At 52.7% G+C, this 17,563-nt stretch overlaps 1 protein-coding gene across 3 annotated transcripts in view; it reads left to right on the top strand.

Annotated features, from left to right (window-relative positions):
* Positions 1-17,563, top strand: part of ASAP3 (ArfGAP with SH3 domain, ankyrin repeat and PH domain 3) — a 79,924-nt gene that overhangs the window by 15,306 nt on the left and 47,055 nt on the right. For all 3 annotated transcript variants that reach the window (XM_075060904.1, XM_032802863.2, XM_075060903.1), the window contains exons 2-3: positions 12,664-12,736; positions 15,356-15,501. Coding sequence is in view for 2 of the 3 variants with exons in the window: in XM_032802863.2 (XP_032658754.1) it covers positions 12,664-12,736; positions 15,356-15,501 (219 nt within the window). In the remaining variant the exon portion in view is untranslated. The remainder of the gene's footprint in view (positions 1-12,663; positions 12,737-15,355; positions 15,502-17,563) is intronic.

Genomic DNA, 17,563 nt, shown 5'->3' with positions numbered 1-17,563 from the left:
CTCACTGGAAAAGTGAACTCAACAGTCACTGATCTGTGTTCGTGAAGAATGGGAGCGGCCGTCAGTGTCGAGTAACAGTCACGCAGGTGCCCCCTACCCCTGCCAGATCCCCTATGGCTCCCTGTGAGAATCCCAACCTCTGTTCTAGCACGTGTGGGGCTGCAGACACAGGGTCTGGCATTGAGAGCTGTGATCAATGGCTTGATGTCCTATGTACATTTGGATCATTCTGTCCAGTTCCTCACACACCCATTCCACCCCCCTCAACCCTGTTCTGAGATTTTATTTACTTTTATGTACTGTGACTAACTCATCACACACTGGCCCCGGAGCAACTAATAATGCAATACATTCTAGCTCAGTAAATCTGCTTTGCATCTCTTCTATCTCCCACAGCTGGTCAGAGGCTGCCTCGGGGCAGTGATAGGCTGCCAATATTTTAACAAGGGAATCCCACAAGATGATTCTCTCCCCCACCCTCTGCCATTAGCTTGTGATAAACCCCATGTCCCAGGGGTGCACGTGCTGCAGAAAAGGGAGGGTGAAGGAACCGGGATTCCAGTTAGACACACATGCTCTCATTCCCCATAAGCAAGGAGGAAGCCAGCCCCAGAGGGAAGCATGGGCTTTGATGCTGCAATTGCTTGCACGTGGGACTGAGTTGAGTGGGACACATTGCATGTTACTTGCCTGCGGAGCTGTTTGTAGGATTGTAGGGCCCCCATCCTGCTGGTGATGCCTCGTGTGACACCTTCACCCCATCCTGAGCCCCCACTAGTGTCAGCTGGTCAGGGGCCTGCCTGCGTGGAGTCCCTTGCAAGGTTGTGGAGGGCCATAGTGAGTGCATGAGCAGTGGTTGCTGCTGCTTTGTCTCTGAAAACTCAACTGACAGTATAAAGGGCTCAGCTTGTGTTGCCTGCGGAGGGGAGTGGAGCTCTAGAAGGGGGATTCTGGGGGGAGAAGGTCTGTCCCTGGGGAAGGGTGTTTTGGAGAGCGATGGGAGGGGGATCCTCGCTGGACCATAGTTAGCAGAGAGCAGGTATTTCCAAATGACTCTGATCTATCAGCATCCAGACACAGGGCTGAGCTCTTTCGACTCCGCCTGCCTTCGATATGGGGAAAGAATTGTACAGAGACACTCTCTCTCCCCCCACAGCACAATCCCTGCTTCGCGGTTGGGCAGCGTGGGCACCAGCCTGCCAGGCTATGGGCAGGGGCGGCTCCAGGCCCCGGCACGCCAAACGTGTGCTTGGGGTGGCAAGCCCCGGGGGGTGCTCTGCTGGCGCTGTGAGGGCGGCAGGCAGGCTTCCCTCAGCAGCTTGTCTGTGAAGGGACCGCTGGGTCCATCGGCACGCCTGTGGGAGATCCGCCAAAGCCACGGGACCAGCAGACTGTCCGCAGGCAAGCAGTGGAAGGCAGCCTGTCTGCCGTGCTTGGGGTGGCAAAATTCCTAGAGCCGCGCCTGGCTATGGGGAGGTGCAGGGGTCTGGGGAAGAGAGAAAGGAAGCGTCTTTCAAAAACATCCCCTCGCCAGTCAAGTGCGTGGAGCCTGTGCTGAGAGGATCTGTTGAATGGCCTACATAGATTCTTGCAGGACCCTGGCTCTGCCTTGGTTTCTCATTCAAGTACCAGCCAGGCCCGATCCTCCTTAGTCTCCGAAATCTATCGAGCTCCCAGCGCTGTTGTGTAGGAGAACAAGTCAGAATCCAGGAGTAGAAGTTACCGCCACAGGGGAAGCTAGGTGGCGTCTTCAGGCTTCACATGGTGGAGCTGTGGCTGCAGAGGAGAAGGTCCAGGCCACTGTGTTGGGGGAGCTGGATGTCTGCATACATTGTGTGGGGCTCTGATTGATCACTAGGGCCCTGCCAAATTCACGGTCCATTTTGGTCAATTTCACGGTCAGAGGATTATAAATGATTGTAAATTTCATGATTTCAGATATTTAAGTCTGAAATTTCATGGGGTTGTTACTGTAGGAGTCCAGACCCAGCTCTGGAGGCAGGAGTGCAGAAGTCAGGGTGGCATGGTATGGTATTGCCACCTTGACTTCTGCGCTGCTGCTGGCAGGGTGCTGCCTGCTCTCCAGCCACGCAAAGCAGAAGTAAGGGTGGCAATACTACGACCCCCCAAAAATAATCTTTCAGACCTCCCACATTACAACCCTCTTTTGGGTCAGAACTCCCAGTATGAGGAATGATGGTCTCTCTGTACAGGGAGAGAACAGAAGGGAAGGAGGTGCACCAGCGCCCCAGGCTCTGCAATGGCAGGGCCTTGATTTGGTGGGATATACCCAGATAAGCCTGGCAAGTGACCTGCACCCCATGAGGAAGGCAAAAAAAATCCCCAAGGTCCCTGATCATCTGACCTGGGGGAAAATTCCTTCCCAGCCCCGAACATGGCGACCACTGAGACCCTGAGCAAGACTCACCAGCCAAGCACCTGAGAGAGAGAATTATCAGCACCATCCCACCCCAACCAGTAGCCCATATCCAGCCACGACCATCTCTGATCATAGAATCTCAGGGTTGGAAGGGACCTCAGGAGGGATCTAGTCCAACCCCCTGCTCAAAGCAGGACCAGTCTCCAGACAGATTTTTGCCCCAGATCCCTAAATGATTAAACTCACAACTCTGGGTTTAGCAGGCCAATGCTCAAACCACTGAGCTACCCCACCCCACGCTTCAGAGGAAGTGGGGATGGAAGAACAATACACAGAGGAAAGAAATTCCCTTCCTGACTTTTACAGGTGACTGGCTGAAGCTTAGCATTAGCAGTGATGCAAGGCAGGATCTACATAGGCAGAAGGTCAAACAAGATGCAACCTGACCAGGGCTAACATCCCTTCTCTTGCAAAGGACTCTTTGGGACCTGGAATAATGGTGTAGCCCCTCCTCCGATGCATGGCTCAAACCTCCTCCCCAATGGCTGATAATCAGAGTGGCTTCTCCCTACTCCTTACATGGGCTGGGTCCTGGGGGGGGGAGGGGGGGTCTTTCTTTCGGTGCCTGGTGCCTCCACGCAAGCTGACCCCTCTCTGTGCTCACAGCACAAGAGGTGCTGTGCCTTGGGAAAATGACTAATGCAGCTACTCTGGTCACCGGGAATATCACCCACTATCCCAACACCACAATACATTAATACAGACCCCAGCCAATGAAATGCCATCCTCAAACAGAGAAGTATAACACTGGGAATGTTACTGGGGACAGGGAACAAAGGCTCGATAGGAAAGAAAGGGTTGAGATCAATGGAAACACTAAAACACAATGCTGTAGCAAATCCCCCCCACCTTCCTGTGTTCACCGCTACGCACACACCCCCGGTCACTCCCTAGCATCGTTCCAGCGGATGAGATGCTGAGGATAAGTCCTGCGATGAGTGCGGCAGCACTGTGAATGCTGGCTGGCTTACACAGAAAAAAAGGGGGCTCCCTTACATTGTCTTCACCCCTGAATGAGGCAGGGTCCTCTCCTGGCTCCCTGCTCCATAATCCTGTGGACGGCTTGGCTGGTTCCAGGTAGCCAGGACTGAATCATAGAATCATAGAATATCAGGGTTGGAAGGGACCTCAGGAGGTCATCTAGTCCCACCCCCTGCTCAAAGCAGGACCAATCCCCAACTAAATCATCCCAGCCAGAGCTTTGTCAAGCCAGCTAAAACTCTACAGGAAGGAGAATCCAACCATCCTCCCTAGGTAACCCATTCCAGTGCTTCACCACTCTCTGAGTGAAAAAGTTTTTCCTAATATCCAACCTAAACCTCCCCCACTGCAACTTGAGACCATTGCTCCTTGTTCTGTCACCATTACTCCATTGTTCTGTCCTATATTATAGGATAAAAGTACACAAAAGACCAGATTTCACGGGGGATACCAGATTTCACGGTCCGTGATGCGTTTTTCACAGCCATGAATTTGCTAGGGCCCTATTTATCACACTGGGGTCTGAGGAGACCAAGGAAAATGAACAGAAAATCCCAGTAGAGTCTTTGCCCAGAAATCCAAGCACAAGACTTCTGGGGCTTGTCGTGGAAAGGGGATCTTCCCGTAACCCTGTCTGAGCATTACAGAGAGGACTCAAAACCCAGGAGAGACTAGAAAAGTTCTAGGAAATTTTTGTATCAATGGACTAGAGGTGTTGCTGGCTGGGAACCCAGAGTACCTCTCGACCTCTCCTTGAAACGGACTTGAACGTATAATTAAAGCTGGTTGAAAAATGGAATTCCCCTGCCATGGAAAATCCAAGACTTCGGATTTGTATCCCCAATGAGCCCGAAAAGCAGATATCATGGTATCGTCCATGATGTGAAATGGCCCAAACCCGACAGTTTGGAATATTGTAATTGTTTTGTTTGGCAAAGGTCAAAATATTTCAACTTTCTATTCAATCAAAATATTTTGAGTGTTGTCTTTATACTAGAATTCAATCTAAAAGTCACAGCGACGTGTGCAGACAATTCCCTGCCTAAAGCTTTGATTACATTGTTACGATCCCTGAAACGTTTCGATTTAGTGGAGTCAGTATTTTAATTGTCGGCCAGCTCTAAGGACGATATACTGATACGCAGAAAAGATTTGAGAGGAGCTCTTGTGCACGGGGGAGGGAGATGGCGTGTGTGTGGTTCTGTTCCCTGCTCTCCCATTAATTCACTATGTGACTTTGGGCAAGTCACTTAAATGACTTTGTGCCTTGGTTTCCCCACCTGGAAAAAATGGATGCTAATATCTGCCACGGGGGCGGGGGTCTTGTGTGGCTTAATTGGGGAAGGTCCAGGGTTTTAGCCACTGGGGTTAGAGATGTTAGGTGAAATGGTTGAAGTGAGTCAAATTTAGGGCCTTGAATGCTGTGGGAGTGCGTGATATTGGTAGGAGAGGAGCAGGCTACAATCCCCCTAAGCACCCCACCCTTTCAGTGTGATCTGTATCTAGCCTGCTGCCTGCTAGCTTTGTCCTAGGCACTGGATCCTGCTTTGTCCTCTCTAGGAATAGCAGAAATATTTATTGTTAACACCAATGATGTGTTTGGCTCCTTGTGAGAGGTACAGTAAAGATAGTCCCTGTCTGGAAGAGTTCATGGATTTATTTTTATTTGTGTCACAGTAGCATCTAGAGGCTCCACCTGAGATCAGGGCCCTGTTGCGCTTGATGCTGTATAGACACATTGAGAGGCAGTCCATGCCAACGAATTAACAATCTAAATAGACACGACACAGGGTGGGAGAAAAGTACCGTTATCCCCATTTTACTGATGGGGAAACTGAGGCACAAAGGCGGTCACTTACTCAAAGACGCGTTGTGGGGTGACGGACCTGGGGCAGAGCTGGGATTTGAGATCTCCTGAGTTCCAGTCCAGTGACGTCTCTATAAGACCATCCTTCTTCTCTAATAAACTTCTATCCTGGAAATCAGTTACCCTCGGTGCTGGACGCAGAGGGGACTTTTCCCCGGATGTCATTAGCTGAATTTCCAGGGAAGTTAACTTCATAACACTCTGCAGCTCCTCCTTGCAACTAGCTGACTCAGTGACCTCCTGTGGTTGTAAATTCTCACTAGTTTTCTTCCACGTCCATCCTAAAACTTCCCTGCATTTGGCTGGGTCCCATCATCCTCCACCCTTGCTCTCGTCCCTCGTCTCCTAATCATTCAATTTCATTTGTGTTATGTTCTGAGCAGAGAATTGAACTGGAAAGAAAACCCCAAATAAACTCAACCTTGGAGCTGATGTGGCACGTTCCTGCCGCCAGTGCTCAGAGACGTTGTCTTCCAGCCCTGGATCCAGGCGCCTGGCTGATTCCCGCAGTGGGTTGGGGAGGGGAATGAGACACTCTGCTGATCTGAATCTGGCCCCAGGACAGGGGGACTTGCTGGCTGGCTCAGGGGAGCTCAGCAACTACAAGGTCTTGCTCAGCGAGGGCACAGGTTCAGATCCAGCCCTAGGTTGGGGGATTGGCTGGCTCAGTGGACAATTTGGGGGTGAGCGGTTTCAGGGAATGGGACTCAGGGCAGCAAGTCGAGTCCAGCCCCGGGTAAGCAGTAACCTGGTCCTTCCAACCCAACGTCTGTGTGGGGGATTCAGAGTCCTACTCTGCAGGAGAAGGTATCCCTGTCAACGAAGCTGCTAATGGTGGTGGCTCTACCTGGCTTTTAGGCGGCTTTCCTTCTGTTTGTCAGGCCACAAGCTCTGTGGGGCAGGGACTCACTATGTTTCCGCACAGCACCCAATGCCCCGGGGCCCCCAATCTCACGGTCGCGCCTAGAGGCCGTAACTAATATACCTTTGCTTCATATACCATGGCCATGCCGTGGTCGGTGGCACCTTTCTGATGGTCAGGAGAATGCAACAGCCTCAGAGACAAGGACTCAGAGTGAGCGGGAAAGAGGCAGGCGAGTGGGGGGATGGTGGAATGGAGGAATCCTGCTGGACGACATCTCCCGTCTCCTAATTATGGGACGGGGTCAAGCACTGGTCAGTGTTCACTTTACACTTCATAATAGTATTGGGGTTGTATCTAGAGACCACATTGTGCTAGGAGCTGTACATAATGAGAAAGCCCTTGTCCCAAAGTCTAAGTAGACAAGACTATTCTGCCCATCTTTAACTTAAGAACAGAGACCCAAGGTGGGTCAAGTGACAAGCCCACCTTTCCGTGTTGTCTTTTCCTTTCCAGGCTAAATAATTGCTTCGTTCAGTCTTCTCCTTATCTGCCACGTCCCTTATTCTCTGGGCTGGACTCTGACCTTGGTGGAGTTACTCCAGCTTGGCAGCAGCCGAGTCCCTGAGATCGGAGTCTGGCCCTGCATCCGGCAGTCTCAGACTTTCCCCTGTCTCCCGTGCAGCGCCCCAGCCCTGGAGATGCTTGTGCCCTTCTCATGCGGTGTTTGCTTTGCTGCTGCTAATTGAAATTTCACCGCTGTCGCTCTCCGCTTTGGCACTCCTGCCAGTTGGCCGTGTCTGCGGTGCCAACCCTCTCCTCCTTCATTGAACGATGGGGGGTGAAGAATGGCTCCCATTGATTGCTCACAATAAAGAGGGAAGTTCAGAGGAGAAGCATTGGAGACAGTTGGTGGAGATGCTGTGCTGCCCTCTCCTCCCTCCTGATCAGCCAGGGTAAGGTGGGAAGTGATTCGGGGTCCTCCGGCTTAGATCTGAAATGCCCAGGGGGTGTGGGAGCTCCTTGGAAGGTTGGCTGGTAGCAATGAAGCAGTACTGGATCAAATGTGTCTCTGGGAGGTCGTTCTCTCTGCAGGTGCAGATCTGTCTCCTCCTCGGCCCCCTCACTCCCCCTGCACACGCTTTCCTCTTTCCAGGGAAAGGCTCCTTTATGGGAACCTCTGCCGCTGAGCTGATCTTCGTGCAGGCACCGGGGAGGGGAAAGCCAATCTCATCTGGGTGAGAAGTTGAAACAGCTAATCGTGCCAGGTGGAGAAAGAGGGCTCGCTTCCCTGCTCCCCTGGGGAGAGGCTGAGCAGGAGCACAACTGGCTGCATCTCTCCTGCCTGTGGCTTCTCTTCCTGGAGCTTGGGGTGTCCCTCCTTCCTTCCCTGAGTCTGGACCAGCAAGTTCCGACCTGACACGTTGCCTGATGTACCTTCCCCTGCCTCTCCAGCCAGGTGAGGCCTGTGCGTGCAGGGCAAGCGCAGTCTGCACAGAAGCACTATGGAAGGTATCTTGTAGCTTTTGCCATTGATACAGGAATACTGAGCATCCATGCTCCTTTGTTAGAGTCTGTCTCATTGGCTCCTTTGCCTTGTCACTCAGGCAGAGCCAGCTGCTGCCTTTGCCGCCTCTAATGATTACTTCTCTGTTGACCGATCTCCCTGTGATGTGCTTGTGCAACTTTGTGCTGTGAAAACGCTGAGGTCTCCAAGTCCACGGCCAGCAGGGACCATTGTGATCATGTATCTGACCCCCTGGATAGCACAGGCCAGAGAACTTCCCCACAATAATTCCTTTTAGTAGAACATCAAGGAAAACCTCCTGTCTCGATTTAGAAATTGTCCGTGATGGAGAGTCCCCCATGACCCTTGGTAAACTGGCCAATGGGTTACACTTTCACTGTTAAAAATTTACATCTTATTTGCGTCTGGATTTGTCTAGCTTCAATTTCCAGCCATTGGATCGTGTTCGACCTTCCTCTGGTAGCTAGAAGAACCCATCATAAATATTTATTCCCCGTGTAGGTACTTACAGACTGTAGTGAAGTCACCGCTTAACCTTCTCTTTGAGCTCACTCGATTGAGACTCACTATAAGGCAGGTTTTTTAAACCTTTAGTCATTCACGTGGCTCTTCTGTGAACCCTCTCCACTGGATCAGCATCCTTCCTGAACTGTGGGCACCAGAACCGGACACAGGATTCCAGCAGCGGTCACACCAGTGCCAAATATAGAAGTAAAATAACCTCTCTGCTCCTACTCAAGGTGGCCCCTGTTTATGCATCCCAGTAGAGTCACTCTGGATTGATGCTGGTGTAAATGAGTTTGGGCCTGACACCCCCACTGTGTGTGTATGTGTGTGTGAGGGATTGACCCACTGAGGATCTTCTCCATCCATAGGCGTGGGGTGGGTGATCTGGCCCAGCCGGTGTTTACTCTGCCAGGCGAGCCAGCAGGAACCCCTGTTTCATCATTCATAAGTGAGGCAGCAGGCAGCAGTGTAGAAAAGATCTTTCCTAAGTGTGCCGAGCGGCCAGTGGTACGTGCTGGAGACCTAGAGTTAGCTGCATCCAGACAACTCACTGGTCCTTGGCTTGCACGTGAACTGAGCAGAAGCCTTGGTTGGGGGAAAGCCCAGGGCCATAGTAGCCACTCCTCATCTTTGCTGGATGTGCCGGTATCCCCAGAGCTTTCAGGAGTGACCCGGGGTCCTCTGGGCATGGCGGGAGTGGGGTTGGTTTGTCTGAGCTCGGATTCAGCTGCATTTTCAATGTGTGCAGAGAGTGACCGTATGCTCTCAGCGGCGTCTAAGGCCGGGTGGGAAGGGAAAACCACGAGAGTGGGAAAGCAAAACCTCCATGAGTGTGAGAGTCCTCTGTGGAGCAGGCCCCTGAACGGTGGGTACGTGTGCCCAGCCAGCGGCAGCGACCCTCCCAGCCTCGACTCACGCGAACACTGGAAATAGCCGTGTTGGTGGTGCTTTGAAGTTGCGACTCGGGCTCCAAAGGGGGCTGGTGTCCGAGCCCAAATCCTGCCCGAAGTGCAGCTTCAAAGCACTTTGTCTGTGCAGCTGAAGTTGGCAGAATTCTGGGACGCTTTAAAGGGACAGGAGAGACAAAGCGAAGGCCTCACGGTCGCAGCCGCTGCCACTGCGCAGTGATGCAACATGGCCCTCATGAGAGAGTGGTGCCTTTATCCGGGAGGGTAAAGTTTGACAGAGGGGGACCACAGATAGGGAGGGAAGGAAGCTGGGCGCCAGCCAGCCAGCCAGTCTGCCTTAGTCTCCGTCACAGAAGTCGGAGACGGACAGGACCTATTCGCCTGTCCGTCTGTAGCCAGTGCATGACCATTTCGCACAGTGCTTGTTGTCCAGCCCAGCAATTGGGGCTTCCACTGTTTTTTTGGGGGGAAGAGAAGGATTCCCCGTCAAGAAGTCGGTCTGATAATCTTCTCTGCCTTCATTCCATTACCACCAGTTCTGCTGCTGGTTACGCCCCAAATGATCCCTCTCTCTCCTTGATGTTCACGCCCTTCAAATATTTGTAGACTGTTATCATGCCTGCCCTTGGCTGACACTCAGCCACGCTACGGTTAACTCTTTCCCTCCCAGGGGTCAATCTCTCTGATCAGTTCTGTTGCGCTGCTTTGGGCACCTCTCCGGTTTGCTACCAACCAGATATCAACAAGGGGCCCACAGCCAAATGCAGGAGGCCAGGGAGCGGTTGCACCTGTGTCGTACAGGGAGGGACTGTCATGTCTCTCCCCTGCGATAGTGGCAGATTAGCTATGGGGCCTGTGACCAGGGGCCCTGGCAGGCGGGACAGGGAAAGCCCCCATGCCCTGATCTCACTCCCCCAGTGCCCCCCGACCCTCTCTCTGGCAGAAGCATCGGGGAAGCCCCAGCACCCGGACTCCTTCTGTGGTCCTGGGACCGGAGGAGCTCTCACTGCATGCCATGGCCTCAGGGCTGAACGAGCTGTCATTCCCCGCTGTGGCCGGGGCCGTGGCACAGGGACAGAGCTTCTCTGGTCTTGAGGCAGCAGTGGGGGTGGGGCAGAAAGTAGCAAATAGGATGCGGGGCCGCAGGGGGGAGCAGAATGGGGGGGACCCTGGGTGGAACAGGGGCGAGGTCCAGGGGAAGGAGCAGAAAGGGGTGGGTCCATGGGCGGAGCTGCAGGCAGTGGGGGCAGAACTGCTGGTGGAAGGGATGGGGTGGGGAGAGGCCCCCACTTGCTCTGGTCCAGGCCCCCAGGAAACCTTCATCTGCCTCTGTCTGTGATGGCTCCGACTGGCAGGTGTTGGCTGTGATCTGTTCCTGAAGGTTTCTGCCATCATGAATTGTTCCTGGTAGAATGCAGTGCCCTCTCCCTGGCCTGGGAGAGGGAAAAACCCAGGCTCTGGGTATAATTTCATGAGGAGAGGAATGAGCTGATCACTCGCTGAACTAATACCTAGAGGTCCCAGTGCTTCTCTAACTGGAAGATTCTCCTTTAGTTCAAGGGGGTTGAGTCCTCACTCATTACTGCAGAGTCCAGAGGGGCCCCATGGAGCAGGATAGGAAGACAGGAGAGTCCTGTGTCTCCACTGTTTAATTTCCTCTTTGGTGTTTAGGTAGCAGAAGTGGGGTGGAAGTGTGTGGTTTTTTTGGGGGGTGGGTGGGGGTGTGAACGCCACTGCCCCTTCCTGACTGTTACAGCTCTCTAGTGCCCATGTGCTGGATGGCACAGGGCTGTGGGTAGGAGTAGGTTCCGGGCAGCGCCGAGGGTGGGGGGACGGTCTCGAGCATTGGTTTGACTTCCCTCTGGCTGGGTCCAGGAGGTTTGAGTGTCGGCTTTCCACGGACGTTCGCCCTTTGGAAGCGCAGGCCTCCGAGGGGAGCGGACTCCTAGCACCGATGCACGAGAACCTGCTGGAGTGGGATTTCAAGCTGAATGTTTGTCAAAGTCAGAGCTCTGGGCTGCGTTCGGTAGTTGCGTATTCATCCAGCCAGGGGCCAGGAGTGATACCACGTGACTTGGGGAACTGACAAGGGCCAGGCTGGAGACGAGAATTGTTCATTGATTTCCTCATCCCCCAGCCCCGTACCCTTTTTTTGAGCCATGAATGAGTCTGGTGACATCCCAGCCACTAAACAGGGGTGAGGGTTGGAGGCAATACTTGTCAGACAAATAACTTGTGTGACTGATTTATCTGGGGATAGGGGACTCATGCAAGTGTTGTGTCTTGGGGAATATTGAGGTGACACTAGGGGTGAAAATAACTTAAGGGATGCAGGGCCGGGGTCCAGAGCAGACAGGGAGGAGGGTCCCTTGGGGGAAGGGGAGGATCCTCAGGCAGAAGGGGCGGGGCCTTTAAATCCCTGGGCCCTTTAAATCGTTGCTGCTACCCTGGGGCTCTGGCAGCTTCGGTTTATTTAAAAGGCCCAGGGCTCTGGCTTTAGTAGCGGTGGCTGGGAGTCCTGAGCCCTTTAAATCACCACTGGAGCCCCATGATAGCAGTAGCTGCCGTGGAGGCTGGGAGCCCTGGGGCTCTGGTGGTGATTTAAAGGGCCCGGGGCTCCAGCTGGTGCCAGGAGCCCCAGACCCTTTAAATTGTTGCCGGAGTCCTGGGGCTCCTGGCCACCACCACTACCCCAGGGCTCTGGCAGCAGGGCTCTGGCACTGATTTAAAAGGCCCGGGGCTCTGGCCACTGCCGGGAGCCCAGGGCCCTTTTAAATTGCCCACCTGTGGAAACTGCCCCTTGCTGGTACGGTCAGCTGTGTACTGGCTTTTATCGGTACACCTTACCAGACCGTACCAGCTTACTTTCACCTCTGGGTGACACACACGCCAGCCTAGGTACGTAGATGCTGTGAGTATGTGAGTAGCTGCTGAGGGGCTGTGTCTCTGTGTCTGCAGAAGGCTGAACCTGTGGCTAAGGGACTCTTGATATCGCGGTGCAATTTCTCTCTCTGCTGCAGATGCTGGATGACCTTGGTCACATCACTTGCTCACTCCCTGCCTCTGCTCCTCATCTGTACCATGGGGATAATGAGACCCCCCCTCCCAAAGGGGGTTGGAAGTTGCTCTCATACTCTGCTGACAAGAGTCCTTGTAATTAGAGACTGAGTATCTGACTGTGCTTCATCTCCCTTTATCCCACAAAGCCTGCAAAGGACCAGCCTGAGACAGGCCCTCTGGCTGTAACATGCGCTAGAGCTGGCCAGTTCCAGTGTACCTGTCTGGCCACGGGAGGGTCACAGCTCCTGTGTATAAAATGAGCGAGGATCTGGCGGAGGCTCTGCTGAACTCTGATGCCAGTTGGTCTAGCCAGAGCCCGTGGCTTGGGAGTCCTCCAGCTCCTCTCCAAGCCCGGGGTGTGTTGGCAGCTGCCCTGGCACATCTGCATGACGAAGCGTCGGGCCCTTCAAATGGACTTTGTGCAGCGGTTGGTGGAGAGGGGAAGAGGGGGCGGGGGGAAATCTCAGCATTACCTGGCGAGTCTGACAATATTTCGTGTTTGCTTTGCAGAGCCTGGATGGTGACCAAGCAATTCTCCAGAGGATAAGGAAATATGTGAAAGCCATTCATGTCTCCGGGCTCAGTAAGTTCTGCTCCAGCGGCGGTGGCATGCGCTGGCCGGCGAGGGGCGGCGGTGGGGGTGTGACTGCCCCAAAGGGGGAGGTTTCTGACCAGCAGGTGCTTGCATGGCATCAGATTGCAGGCAGTGCTGCAATCATCCTCTGTGATGGGCTAGGAGAACCTCCTCTCCTCCCCGGCAGCTTGCTTGGTGTTAACATGGGCCTGCCCCCGGTTTGCTCATCAGGGCATTTTTGATAGCTCAACTGATGCCAAACGCTTCCCCGGCATACAGGCTGCAGGTTAGGATGTGCAGCTGTATTACGGCCGCTCCTAGGGGTCCCAGTCGTGGCCCACTGTGCTAGGCTCTGTACAATCACAAATGCAATCAGGCCATCCGTTCTTTGAGGCGGATCTCCAGCCTCTGGCAAGGGCCTGAACCCACTGCTGCATGCATCTTCTAACTAGACAGGTGCTTCTGTGGTTCTCATTACGAGTGTCTGAGTCCCTAACTGTGCCTGATGAGAGTGCAGGGCTCCTGCAGATGATCACCTGCTGCGAGATCTGATCTCAACAGTAATTGCAGAGCAGAGGATTATTAGAATTCAGCTGCAATGCTGTACTCCGTGACTACCAGCTGAGCGGAATAGTTTCCATTTAATTTGCTCTAAACAGAGGGAGCCCTGTCTAGTGGTTAAAGCAGTAGAATTGTAATCTGGATATTCTGTGTTCTGCTTCCAAGCTCTGATGTGTCTGACCTCACCCCAGGCAACACGCTTCTACCCCTGTGCCTCAGTTTCTCCATGTGTCAAATTGGGGAAAATCTACACCTTGCCCAGGGGCATTAAATGGTTGAATAAGGCAGAGAGGAAATGAGTAGAAGACATGGGTTTATTGTCTGTTCTGGTAGTGCCTAGGGAGTATCCGAGATTAGGGCCCCATTGTACTAGGAATGGTACAAACCAAGGTTGGAGAACCCAGGTGTCCTGGGCTTCAGCGCTCCATCCTTCCTGAAGGAGGAATGATTTCCCATAGATAATCACCCATAACAGTTACCATCCAGTGGCACTGGGAGGTGTAATTCTTGGCCAGGCACCGGGCCGGTGAACGAAAGGCAAATTGGTAGAACTGAGTTGATGGGCCATTACTTTAACGGAACTTGTGCTTGTTCCCATGTGACAGGAAGGGGGTAGAATGGAGGCACTGATCGGTGGCTCCTGTGTCCCTTCACGTCTCAATCCCGTCTCCTCCTTTCAAGACTAGAGTGTGCCAGTATTTGCCATCTCTTGTCATGGTGCCTTGAAATGAGAGAGGGCCCTATGCCCAGCTGGCAGGAACGGATTCACCCCAGCTACAGAGCTGGGGCAAAGTCCTCCATCCAGTTCTGCTCTCGCAAATTGCTGTCTTGGCTCTGCATTAACTTAGTCCCCATGCTGTACACCAGCTGTTCCCATTTGGCTTTGATACTCTCTTAACGGGCAGGGGAGGAAATGTTCCGCTGACTCTAAAGCATCTTTAAATATTAAAGGTGCGAGTCCGGCTTTTGAATGCTAAGTCGGCTGGAAAGTGCTTTGTAATGTCTGGTGCTGGGTTCCTGGGCTGGCAGCATCCGTCGGGCTCGCCCCGAGCAGCACAGCCGCAAACAGTGGGAGGCTGGGAAATCAGGTTTGAATTAAACAGCTTTTGCTTTCAAATAAGTCTCCTGGTTTTCTGGCAGTGAGCAGTGAACTTTGGAGACTCTTGCTGAGCCAAATCCTCCCCCTTCCCCAGAGTTAGCCTGTTGCACAGAGCTCTCTGCTCACTGATAGGGCGGCAGTAGGGGGAACCTCTAGGTCAGGGATTAAAGGGAGAGTGGCGTGGGTGGGTCATAGGGCAGCTTCTACAGGAGAGATTGAGGGAACCCCAGTGTGACAGGTTTGGTCACAGAGATCTGCTTGGGACTGTCACCTGATGTGCTGAAATTACCTCTGAGCCCGTTTTCCCTGCCAGCCTGGGACTCCAGAACCCTGCCTTGTTGAACCAGACACGCTAGCCTGCTGCAACACAGACCCAGGGTCTGGTCCACGCCCCCAAAGCTGCAGACTTTAACTAAAAACAGCTCAGAAAGTTACCTGTCTCTAGCACCCAGACACCCAGCTCCCAATGGGATCCAAACCCCAAATAAATCCATTTTTACTCTGTATAAAGCTTATACAGGGTATGTTTGTAAATTGTTCGCCCTCTATATCACTGATAGAGAGAGATGCACAGCTGTTTGCTCCCCCAGGTTTTAATCACTTACTCTGGGTTTAGCAATAAAAAAAGTGATTGTATTAAGTATAAAAAGTAGGATTTAAATGGTTCTAAGTAATAACAGCCAGAACAAAGTAAGTTGCAAAGCAAAACAAAACAAAACCTGCAAGTCTAAGCATAATACATTAAGAAACTGATTACAAGTAACATCTCACCTTCAGAGATGTGCCAATAAGCTTCTTTCACAGACTAGACTCCTTCCTAGTCTGGGCTCACTCCTTTCCCCTGGTGCTGTCCTTGTTAGATCCAGCTGGCTAGGGGGGAAACGTCACAGTTGCTCCTTGCCGGCAGGAGGAGTCTCTTTAGACCTTTTGTCCTGGGTTTCACTGGTGTCCTCTCCTTCCGCCCGCAGCACACGTCGAGAACGAGGAGCAGTACAGCGAATCTCTGGAGAACTTCGGCAACAACCATCTGTCCCAGAACAATCATGAGCTTTCCACCGGCTTCCTGAACCTGGCCGTCTTCACCAGAGAAGTGACCGCACTCTTCAAGAACCTGGTAAGGAACTGCTGCTCTCAACTTCTGCACCACCTTTCACAGACCGCCTCTCCATCTTGGTGACCGGGGAGGAGGCGGTGTGAACAGAGTGATCTGCTTGGGTGCTTCCGGCTAAGGAACCAGGAACTAGAGGGAGGGGTGTGATACCAGAGAGAGTGTACAAGGATGGGCGGGAGGGTGTTAGATCTGTGACTTGGGGCAACGTTTCTTTTGGGGACCCAGTGTAGGATGGTGGCCCTTTAGAAGTCTCCTCCTCACCTCCATCATGACACTGGAGTGTCTCTCCTGCCACACCCTGTAGCCGCATCATGATGAAACATCTCTGTGCGATAGCCCAAGGGATATGCTGGGTGGCCTTCCACTGCCTGTGATGTCAGGGCCTGGTCCCGCTTGGATCATACTGAGACAAGAGATGAGCCCCAAACAGGACACCGGATCCCAACGCCCGACTGGGCTTGGGGGCGGTTCCAGTCCAGAAGCTGGGTCACTGACCCCGACCTGGGGCCCTGAATCCAAACACTTCACCAAGGCCAGTGAATCTTTCCATTATCTTCCGTGGCCTTTGGATTAATCCTTGAAAGTGTAAACATTGGGGGTAGGGGGATGAAGTGAATGTTCCTGAGTTCTAGGCTGGGGGGGATCTCTCTCTGGGTCTCACTCTGTGGCTCAGACCCCTGGCTGCTCTAAAATCATTTTAAAAATTGGCCAGGTTTGTGTGTCTCTCCCATAGAGATTGGATGTGCTCCAACGTCACTAAAACCGAGAGGGAAAGCCTCTCGTTTCTCAGCTGGTGGCAAAATCCTACTTCCTCTTGTAACTGACAGATCTCGCTGCAGGGAGTCCTGCATCCACCTGTGCCAGGTCATGCCTACGACATTTAACGTTAACATGCACATACCTACAGGGGTAGGGAGACCTCAGATGCCAGTGCTCTTCCCTTGGGATCTATGTGCGTGCATCCTGTTTGTACGAGTACTTGCCTGGGGCGCGAGGGTACCATTGATGCGTACCACGCACTAGCTTATGTAGCTGCGTGTCCATCTCTGTGTGTCCAGGGGTACCGGCAGGAACGTTGAGTCCATGAATGATGTGGAGGCAGGTCTATAGACCCAGGGCAAAAGGCGTGAGCGCACGCCCCATGGACAATACAGGAGCAGATCTCGGGCTAGCCTGCAACACGACCTTTCCGGTATCTGAGCATGTGTGACAATAGGGCATTGTTTGGCAGTGCAAATCTCCTCGTGATTTTAGCTTAAGTTGGGCCCAACACCGTACTGCTGAACCCAGGGAAAGGATATTAATCAAATACTTTTCTTGGCCATTACTGTCATTTATAAGCTTTAAAGCCTTTGTAGTCCAATTCCCTGTCAGTCTCGCATGCATCCTCTCGTGGCCTAGCTGGAGGAAAATCTCCATAACCCTCCCAGCCAATTCTGGGTTCAAGAAAGATCGAGGACACCACTGATTCTGTCGCCTTGTCGCTCACTCAATCGAGCAGTGTAGAATTTGTTGAATATCCTCTAGCAGAGGCTTATCTCCTACCCTGGCATGGAGGAGGCCGATATCTGTTTCACATCAAAAGCATCAATGATCCTGTTTGCCAAGAAGGGAATCAAAGCCCAGCAAGGCCTGTTGGAAGGAAGGAGCCCAAGGGAGGGGGAACAATTGGTAGAATATCAACCCAATTAAACATGTGGGGAGTCTTAATGCCAAACTGCTTGAGGCCAAATTAACCTGAAATCTGGTTCCTTCAAGACCTCTCAGTCCCTGGATGGTAGAATCTGGGCTGAGAAGACACCAGATCCCATGATGCTTTGGAATAACAAGCCCATACCCTGAGGAAGTTGGGTCAGTGAGAAATCCGGATGCAAAGTGGGAAGTGTCAGGTCTCTTGCCCCTGCACCCTGGTTGAAGTCAGCGCAGTTGCATTGGCGTAACAGCTCCAGCAGCATCCCCCTAGATCCTGTAAAGAGAAGATTGAAGCAAAGGCATCCAGTAGCACCGATAGAAAATGGGGGCGAAGAGAAAGAGAAAAAGCTTTTGTGAAATGTTCCTTGGTTTT

Source organism: Chelonoidis abingdonii, chromosome 25 (assembly GCF_003597395.2).
Source record: "Chelonoidis abingdonii isolate Lonesome George chromosome 25, CheloAbing_2.0, whole genome shotgun sequence".
Taxonomy (NCBI): domain Eukaryota; kingdom Metazoa; phylum Chordata; order Testudines; family Testudinidae; genus Chelonoidis; species Chelonoidis abingdonii.
This window is presented reverse-complemented; position numbering and strand designations above follow the sequence as displayed.